This window comes from Solanum pennellii, chromosome 1 (assembly GCF_001406875.1).
Source record: "Solanum pennellii chromosome 1, SPENNV200".
Lineage (NCBI taxonomy): Eukaryota > Viridiplantae > Streptophyta > Magnoliopsida > Solanales > Solanaceae > Solanum > Solanum pennellii.
In genome coordinates, this window is record NC_028637.1 from 47841690 (window position 1) to 47852238 (window position 10549).

At 33.6% G+C, this 10549-nt stretch overlaps 2 protein-coding genes and 1 pseudogene across 2 annotated transcripts in view; all 3 read left to right on the forward strand.

Moving 5' to 3' along the window:
• Positions 1-3254, forward strand: part of LOC107008259 — a 10195-nt gene extending 6941 nt beyond the window's left edge. The window contains exons 6-7 of the mRNA XM_015207214.2: positions 1662-1760; positions 2645-3254. Coding sequence (XP_015062700.1) covers positions 1662-1760; positions 2645-2773 — 228 coding nt within the window. The 3' untranslated portion in view covers positions 2774-3254. The remainder of the gene's footprint in view (positions 1-1661; positions 1761-2644) is intronic.
• Positions 3255-8360: 5106 nt separating this feature from the next.
• Positions 8361-8849, forward strand: LOC114075199. Its single transcript, XM_027913520.1, has one exon. It carries the CDS (start codon positions 8361-8363, stop codon positions 8847-8849), a length of 489 nt encoding a protein of 162 aa, XP_027769321.1.
• A 146-nt stretch (positions 8850-8995) lies between these two features.
• LOC114077223 lies at positions 8996-9897 on the forward strand (annotated as a pseudogene).
• Positions 9898-10549: the final 652 nt, after the last annotated feature.

The following is a 10549-nucleotide window of genomic DNA, read 5'->3' on the forward strand; positions in this document are numbered from 1 at the left end:
GTGGGGTCAGGAATCGAGTAAAATAAAATAAAATTGAATTTTTTTAAAAAAAAATTATTGTTTTTCCCAAAAAAAATGTAATTTAAAATTGGAGGGGAGTTTTGGAAAATGTTTTCCTTAATTTTTGAAGGAAAGTCATTTTCCTTAATTTTGAGGAAAATTAGTTGATTTGGAAAACATTTTCCAAAACTTTTGTTCCAACCAAACATGAGAAAATTAGAAAACAACTTCCAGAAAATGTTTTCCTTCATACTAAACACACTCCTAGGGTGTGTTTGGTACGAAGGAAAATGTTTTCCATGGAAAATGTTTTCCTAGAAAATGTTTTCCTGGAAAACAAGTAGATTTTGGACTTATTTTCTCATGTTTGGTTGGTGAGTAGAAAATATTTTTCGGAAATGATTTTTAGTGTTTGATATATAAATATTTCCAGAAAATGTTTTCCTTCATACCAAACACACTCCTAGTCTCCAAAGTTTTCTGTAACCAGCCTGTCTAGTCCCTCTGCCAAGTTAGCCCTACAAACTTAAGTGAAGCTGTGCGACTCCCCTTCCTCTACAATCTTGCTATGCACTTTCAAACTATCTACACACTGAGCCAGGTTTACAGAGTGTGAGAGAGTGGTTTTAGGATCTAGCAGGAGGAGGCAATGAAAGAAAGAAGTGAAAACCAAAGAGGATGTTAAACTTCTTTCAATTTGGTCAACTTAGTGGATAGAACCGACTTTTTTAGTATTGCATGAATTCAATGTTAAATGAGCTGTAGATTAAGTATAGTTCAAGAGCCAAACCCGTTTGCCTGTACAGATTCTCTTGGATAATGTTATAAATTTAATCCACTTCGTCGTTTAGTGTTTTTTGGATAAGTTATTGCTCTTATTGTATCAGCTGTTTTAAGTCTCGAGGCGTATATGATTTATGCTGTTGCGTGATTGTTGGGTGCGGGGACAGGAGGAATTGTACGAATTCTAGCAACGGATATGATTTGCTAAAATTCAAGTGAGAAAGAACAATTTGCAATTTATATATGTCAATTGATCTTCACTTCATTAATTTGTAAAAGCTAGGGATGTTTAATCTTTCAGTTGACTTGTGATCTGTATCCAATAAGCACACGTCCCTACAAATAACAAATTTGCAAAACAATAGAATTTAGCAATATCCTTGTTAGGAACTGAGAAACTCTCCTAACAATAGATCTATAAACTTCAAAACACAACATAGAAATAGGAATAACACTGCAACTTTTATTTACTGCCACCAACTAACAAATAGAGTAAGTTTTACAAATAACAAATAGAGTATACTTCTAACAAGCAAGGTATTTCGAGGAACATTTAACCTCTAATCTGCCAGAGAAAATCCTGTAGAAAAAACTTTTGGTCGGCCTAGTACAATATCACAAAATAACTGCCTATACAGCTAAACTGCTAGATAACTGCTAGAAATACACACACAATAATTAATAAATAAAACAGTTACGTTAAGCCTTATTTTTACCCTTCCTGTGGTTATAGATTCTAGTAACAACAGGTCTAACAATAATTTTTGTTCCCTCCAATTATCAATATTACCTCTTTCAAGCTTGTATTTTTTTTTGGTATCTTAGAAGACATAATTTGTTAATATGTCTGGGATTAATGCCATAAATTTATCTTCCAGAATGAGCCAGCAGGCAGGATCCTGGAGCTTTCAATTCTTCATTTAGCAATGTCTGAAATATCAGTATTAGGAACACGGCACCAGATAGTCGTCAATGAGGTATTTTCTCTCTCTAATATTTTGGAAAACTCTTGAATAACTGGACTACATAACCTCCCTATTCTCCATGCATGAAAACCTGCGAGGCAAAGTATTTCTTCTTGCTTCCTTTCTTTACTTTCTATTGATCAACTTAGAAGAGCTTTTCCATTGAGGTTGATTAGTGTGAAAGTAGAAAAAACAAAGTTACTCAAAAGACAGGAACAGTGGCTAAATTAAAGATGTGAATGGTTTCATTATGATGCCTCGCATTTATTTGAGACGACTTAAAATTCTCTCTTTTTCTTTGTATATTGCATGAACTTGCTTGCAACTATAATCTATTATGAATGAGGTGAATGTTTCATAATGATTCCACTTAGGATTTGAGACGACCAAATTCTCTTTTTGTTGAGTTCTCTATAGAGATGGCATGAAACCTTGCACACAACAATAGTCTATCGACAAGCTTTCCGGGTTTTGGTCTAGTGGTAACAGCTGTTTGCGATATGTAGGTTAGGTGCATGTTACTGCTTTGAACCCTGCTCAGATAAAAGCATGATATTTAAGTGGGGTAGGGTAGTGGCGCTGGCCTATCATCCACCTAGTTTGGAATTGTGCGACATTGGCCCTCGGAGACTTCTCTCGGTTATTAAAAGAAGTCTTTTCATCAGTGAGCCGATCCACGATTTTACAGTAAGGCCAGAATAGTATGACCTTATTATCTGGATCATTTTTAATGCATATAATATACGTAGTTTGAACTGAAAGTAGGTGAACCGTAATAACCCGCCTTAAATCCACTTTCCCTTGTAAAATCTTCTCATCACTTGACACTTTTGTTTATTGAGTACTTACTGAGCTGTGAAACTCAAATAAAAAACATTGTCCTCCCATTCTTGAAGGCTGTTGACCTTGCAAAACGATTCTGTGATGGGTCAGCACCCCGCATAGTAAATGGCTGCCTCAGGACATTTGTAAAGGATCTTGAAATAGCAAAGGATGCCCGAGTTAACCAGTCTGTGTTTACTTGAAATGTCCAATATCAAGAATTTGATGAATACTCAAAGAGTTATCTTCAACCTACATGAGACATTCTTTCTGGGCATCCCTTGCAAAGCTATTAGAAGAGATCAGCTGTGCCTTGAGATCCAGCTTCCAGGACAAATTTGAGCTTCATCCAATACAAGGAAGAAGTATATATATCAAGATGTTAACGTTGCCCATCCTGAAGTGTATGGTTACTATGATCATGCCCATGCTGTAAGCAATGTGTATTGTATCGCCTTATTCATTCTGTAGTCTCTGTATTTCGGTAGTACCAAATTTTCTGAAGGCATTAAGCCTGATTTGGAATTTCAGTTTGTAATAGCTTTTTCGCATGTTGCTGTTTATGGGTTGAAAATGAATATTATGTGTGGATGATGGAAGCTATAGGAAGTCATTCCTTTTATAGCTAATCTTAACTTATGGACGGATATGATATTCCTTAGAAGCATCTTTATTTTTAGCCTTCTTTTTATTGTTCTACTTACACGTAGACATTGCTATATATAATTTTTTATTATTACCCTTATTTAGAAGGACGAACAAGGGCAATTATGTAATTTTACTATTTTAAGGGACTTACATGGGTAATTTTACTAACGAATACAAAATGTTATGTGAATTGTACTGTTTATTTGGACTTTTATCTAATGGAGATGAAGACACGAGTCTTTAGATCATGTGTATTTCCTAAACGTTATACATCACTCTCTCTCCTTCAGTGTACTGATACAGCTTTAAGAGCCCGTTTGGATGGGGTTTTAAAAAAGCAACTTTTAAAAAGTACTTTTGAAAGTGCTGAAACTTATTTTAAAAATAAGTAGTTATGTGTTTGGATAAAAGTGTTTCAGTTGAAAAGAAGTTGTTAATGTGTTTGATGAATAAGTGCAGGTAAACATTTTTTAAATCAATATGTCTGAAATACCCTTAAAACTGTAAACATGATAAAAAGTTGATTAATTTAAGATTTTTATACTTAAATTAAAACAAAACTAATTTATATTTTACATCCATAAGTAATAATATTTCCTATCATTCACCTATTTCTTTATCATCACAAATTTTTTATAATAATAATAATAAAAATAATAATAATAATAATAATAATAATAATAAAAATAAAAATAATGATAATAATAACAATAATAATATTAATAATAATAACAACAACAACAACAATAATAATATTAATATTAATAATAATAATAATAATAATAAAAGAATTTAGGGGAAAAAATGTAATATGCTTGATCAACATAAAATGACTTTTAAGTTGAAAAAAAAGAGCATCCCTCACCTAGCTTTTAACTTTTGACTTAAAATAAGTCATTTTTGATTTAAAATAAGTCATTGTAATAACTGCCAAACACTCTAACAAGTCAAAAAATAATTTTTAAGTCAATTTAACCAGTTTTTATGCTCATCCAAATAGGCTCTAAGCCCTCATAATTTTGGCTCAATTTGACTGGGTATTAACAAGTGAAGGAAGGCTTTTTATTTCCAATCGAGATTGCTTTGGGCTGATCTAAGGGTAATTAATAAACCTGCATATAACAAAGCATGTACTATTTTGAATTTTTCTTTTTATTGGACAGATCCAACTTCCATCTAAGCTCGATGTTCCATGTAAAAAAATTAACAAATTTTAAAAATAAAAAAGAAACACAACATTTATGGATTCTTATCATCTATTTTGCTCATGCATAATTTAAAACTTGGGATCTTTTCTTTAATGCATCTAAGATGCTGATAGCCGATGAAGTGTTTCATTCGGGTGGTTTACTAAAATTGCCAAAGGCATCCACCTTCTGTAAATTATTTGATTGCCTTTCAACTTACGCTATATTGGATTGGATTGGAGTTGCTTAATGAGTCTTTTTGTTAAGCCAATTTATTCTAATTTCAAAAATTTAACTTAGCACAACAACAATATTAATAACATTTCTGACTTGTTTCTTGGACTTATGATTCAATACATGAATTTTATGATACAAGGAAAAATATTGAATGCCAAATGGTTTCTTATTTTTTATATTTGATGGAAAAAAAACAAGCCTAATCAATAAGTGTGGTCTGTGGATGATAAGGATTAATTATTTTGGAAGTCATGTACTTCGTATACAAATCTATACTTAATAAGTAAAGATTGTACTACTATTGCAATAGTAACTTTTATCTATTTGATTCTTTAATTGGATGTTTTTATTAATGTTACTTGAATTTAGTGTTGGAATTTTTTCATATTTTGTGATGTATATGAACTCATGTTCATTTCGTATTATCATGTCAACTGCTTCCTCTACCATATGAAAAACGAAGAAAATATTCATAAACACAAATGATTGTAACAACACATTATATGCTTTTAAATTAGCACAGACTGACATGGTAATTGTTCAAAACATTTTTATGACATTTCGGGATAAAATAAAGAGGGACAAAACTTGTAAGTGGAAAGAAAAAGGAGCTCAAGATTCCTCTGGATTATTACCGTATTCATCTCTTTCTAGATCTACGGAAAAAACAAAATATCATATTGATAATAAAGCTTCTTTTTGTTTTCTCTCTAGACTAATGATGTACTGATATGATACTATAGTTAATTGTTCATGTTGCATGATGACGGTAAAAACATCACATCAATGTTGCTAGTATATATTATGACGGTCCATGATCAATTTGATAGTTCCTATATACAATCAAATTTCAATTACATACCTCAAAATTCTTTTTCCTTTCAATTGTAAGTCTGAAATGTTAGACTAAGAAAATAAGATAAAATATCTAAACTTAATTCTTTTCTATTAGGCCAAATACATACGCAGGTCCCTAAAGTTGTTCGCGTTTTTCCTCCAGGTACCTCAACTAATCTAGATTCCTATTGAATCCTTTAACCCCCTATAATTTGATCCTTTTAAATATTCTTGGCTGATGTGGAGCCAAATTTCAATAAATTATTTTTGGTAATTGGGCGCTTGAGATGAACCTTCCCCACGTGGAAATTATGACCAATACACTCCAACCTAATTACACGTCAGTGCCACATATTAAATCATCAAACCTAAAAACCAATTTCCCCCCAAAACACTTCTAACCCGTTTCAAAACGAGAAAACCCTAAGAATCTCTCCCTTTTAATGACTTTTACAGCTGAAATTCTTAGATTTTAAAGTGATTTCGAGTGTTTTGTTGAAGGAATCATCGAAGATTGCAGATGATTTTGGAGTTCATTTGCGATTATCGAGTTAACGAGTGTGAGGTAAGTTCATTCCCTAATTTCTATGTAATTTTTATTGTTGTAGTGGTTGTGTGTTTTTAATATATGTGGTTAGCCTGTGTTTTTTATCGATATATATTGGGTTTTAGTATCAATGTGGTTGTTGTTGTTAATATCTGGATAAAGTTAGGGTTTTTTGATTTTTATTGTTCATAACGTGTCAGAAAAACTTTGGGGCCTTGTTTCAGGGAATCTTATGGACGCCATTATTATAACTCGTTTTCATCATGGTGGTAAGTTTATGCAGGACAAAACTGAAATTACTTATAAAGGGAAAGTCGAGGTGGAATATGTTAATATCGACAAGGATCACTTCTCAATAATCGAGTTACTTTTTTACACTAAACAATTAGGGTATATTATTGTTGGTGGGTTCTGTGTTAAAGACCCAACAAAAAATGACTTTATTGAGGTGGACACTAATTTCACTTTAGTAAATCTCATCAAAGACCTAAAAGATGGTGACTTTTTAGACCTTTATGTAAAGCATGTGGTATATGATGTAGAAGTGGTCACAACGGGTTTGCTTTGTGGGTCTGTCGTTAAAGAAGACTTAGAAGATATAAATGTGACTGCAAGTGAAAGGTTGAATCATGAGGCTGATCTGAAAATGTTAATGTGGAAGTTGAGCCAGGGGATATGTCAGATCTAGATGTGGAATGGACTGAATCAAATGAAGAAAGTAGTGATGACTCTCAAGAGGATTCTATTCCTAATGTGGATGACTCTAAGGTTGATGAAGAATTAAGATCTCTTAGAAATGAAAGGAGAAACAAAGTGAAAAAGAAAAAACCTATTCAAACTGAGGAAATAAAGCTTGAAACAGCTGGTATTGATAGAGACTTTGAAGACATAGGAAGGAATAAGGCTGCTAGATACACTGGAAGACTAGGGAAGATGAGCAATATATAGATAGACCAGAATTGGACAGTGAAGACAATAGGGATGAATTGGATTCAGAATTTCTGAAGGGTGTTGATTTACCAAGAAGAAGAAAAAGTAAAAAGGTAAGATTTGATCCTGATTGTGTTGTAGCAATTTTTGAGCTTGGTATGATATTTGAAAGTGCTGAACAATTTAGAAAAGTTGTTGCAGACTATTCTTGTGAATATAAAACTAGGTTAAAATTGAAGCCTAATGACAAAAAAAGAGTTAGAGTTAAATGTGAGGACAAGAAACGTAAATGATTTCTGTTTGCTAGTATAGATAAAGATTCTGGTGATTTTGTTGCCAAAAATTATTATCCTGTGCATGTATGTCCTCAATCAACCAAGAACAAGTTGTGTACATCTAAGTTTGTTGCAGAAAAGTTCAAGGACGAAATTACCTGTCAACCATATATAAGATTATGGGAAATTCAGGAATTGGTGAGAAAAAAATTTGGGCTGTATGTTGGAAGAACTGTTTGTCATAGGGCAAAAAAGAGGATTATCAAGGAGTTCTTAGGTGAGTGGAAGATGAAATTTTCAAGATTGTGTAATTATGCAGATATGATTAAACATACTAATCCTGGTACTTCCTGTTGGGTGAGGACACATAGAGAGCCTCAGCCAGGAAAAACTCTGTTTGTTTATTTCTATGTTTGCTTTGATGCATTAAAGAGGGGTTGGTTAGAAGGATACAGAAAAATTATTGATTTTGATGGATGTTTTCTGAAGGGTTCTTGCAAGGGAGAATTGTTGGTTGCTGTTGGTAGAAATGAAAATCAACAGATGTTTCCATTCGCATGGGCTGTTGTTGACACAGAGACAAAACATAGTTGGAGTTTTTTTCTCAAGTACTTGATAGAAAATCTGAACTTAGGCACAAGACATGACTGACTGTTATGTTAGATATGCAGAAGGTTAGATGGTTTTTGTATTGTACCTTGTTCTTTTATTTTTTTTCTTGTGTAGCTAATACTTTTTAATGTTTGTGCTACAACTGTTTACATAGGGCCTTGTACCAGCTTTTTGTGAGTTGCTACCAAATAGTGAGCAGAGAAGGTATGCTAGACATATTTGGTCCAACTGGCATCAATTATGGAGTGGTGAAGAAAGAAGGAAACAGTTCTGAAGATGTGCTAAGTCAAGTTTTGAAGTGAAATTTGAAGATGAGATGGATAAACTCAACAAATTAGCTAATAAAATATGTAAGGACTTGTTGCACTATGAAAAAACTACTGGTGCAAAGCATATTTTAAAGAGCATTCTAAGTGTGACATTATTGAAAACAATATGTGAAACTTTTAATTCTTGGATACTAGTTACTAGACATAAGGCTATCATAACTATTTTAGAGGATATTAGGCACAAGATAATGGACAGAAATATTGCAATGAGGCAATTTGCTGAAACTTGGATCTCAAATATCTCTCCTATGGCTAGACTAGTACTTGAAGAGAACAAAGATCTTGCTAGATTTTGTGAAGTTAGATTCAATGGTGATATTGGGTATGAAATCTTAGATGGTCAATACGGACATATTGTTGATATAAGAAAGAAGACATGTACATGTAGAACATGGCAATTGAGGGGCATACCATGTCAATATGCTGTGCTTGCATATCAACAAAAAGGCATAGAACCTGAACAAGAAGTGGTACATTGGTATAGGAAAGAGACTTTTTTGAAGGCTTATAACCATTTTCTACAGCCAATACCAAACATGAAAATGTGGCCTCACACTAGTGGCGTAGTGATTGAACCTCCTAAACAAAAGTCAGGCCTGGTAGGCCACCAAAGTGCAGAAGAAAGGCAAAGAATGAGCCTACGAAAAAGTATGGAAAGTTGTCCAAAAGAGGAGTAAAAATGACCTGTTCCCTGTTTCATCAAGTAGGCCACAACAAAAAATCTTGTCCAACATTGATAAGTTATTATTCTCTTCTAATACATCTACAATAAGCTTCAGTTATTTACAATAATCAATTATTATTACCGTATTAATAGGCTGGAATGGGACAACATGGAGGCTATCCAAACAGGCAACCAAGCTCAAGCCAACAACCAATGTCTAGCCAACCATCAAGCTCAAGCCAGACACCATTGTTTAGCCAACCATCAAGCTCAAGTCAGCCACCATTGTTTAGCCAACAATCAAGCTCAAGCCAGCAACCACTTTTTAGTAGACCATCAAGCTCAAGTCAGCCACCAGTATTCAATCTTCAAGGCAGTTCTATGTGTTTTGATTCTTCAGCTGTTAGAAGAGAGCAACAACCTGCTTAAAGCAGAGGCAGAGGCACTGGGAGAGGCACTGGCAGAGGCACTGGGATAGGTACTGACAAAGGAATTGGTATAGGCACTGGGAGAGGTACTGCACTGGCTGAGAAATTGGAAGAGGCACTGGTAGAGATATTGGAGGTGTATCAAGTCAGCAACCTGATCAACCAAGGCTGTGGAAGCTTCAATATCAACAGGAAGACAAAAGAGGACCAAGACTATAGGATTTGGCATCTATACAAATGCAAGTGGTAGTCAAACCTCCAATGTAAGTGTATACATAATTTTGTTCATTTCTTACTCTACTATATAAAGTCTCATTTTAAGATATTTCTATGCAGCCTGGTACTTTAGGAGAAAAAACTATCAATCCGAGAGTTTATAAGGATGCATCTCCAACAAATATTGATATTGGTTATAAGCCTCGAGGACTCAAGTGGAATGGTGGAAATGCTGTCACTGGTTCACAGTTGCAACGAATCACTCAGTCAAGGAAAAACAAGCGTGGAACATCTAGTGCACCAAAGAATGCCTAGTTTATGTAGAAAAGTCACTTTTTTGGTTGTGTAATTAGCAACAGAAATTTGTATTGACTGCTTTGAAACTTGGAGCTCACTAGAGCAAATTAATGGCATGAATGATCAATCTTTACTGCTTTTGAGGCACAAATTATCTTCATTCCTTCAATTAAATCATTACAATAAAAACACAAGGCATTTACAATAGAAAAATCTGTCAAAATTACCCATAAAGAACACTAGAATCTACCGTACATACTTTTATGAAGGTATCTAATAGAAGACAAATGAACCAACTAAAATATTTTGTTTTACAAATCCAAGTAGTCAATATCACCCCTACGATAATGCATATCATTCATACTTTTCTTGATCGATTCCCCTCCAATTCATATGTTTTGAATCTTTTCAACAAACTCCATATCACCCTCCTAGCTTGAGCAGACATTTCATCATCATACCATCGAAAATATCCACATCCACCTCGTGCCTACAAAATTAAAGAAAAAAATTGAATTATAAATAAGGTGATTTTTACTATATTGGACAAAAAAATGAATTTTATTTACCTTTTAAGTTTTGCAACAAAGGAACCTACGTCCAGGATTGGATTGCGTCCATGAGGTCTTCATTTCCACAACGTTCCCACATTGACATAGTACCTTCGCAGTTGAAGAAGAAGAAATCGATGAAGAGGATAAATACATACGCAGGTCCCTAAAGTTGTTCGCATTTTTCATTACTACTAGCTATTTCTTATATATATATATAT

Bases quoted from the DNA above. Each gene is read 5' to 3' on its own strand.
- LOC114075199 (XM_027913520.1), top strand. From the start codon at position 8,361: ATGGACAGAAATATTGCAATGAGGCAATTTGCTGAAACTTGGATCTCA.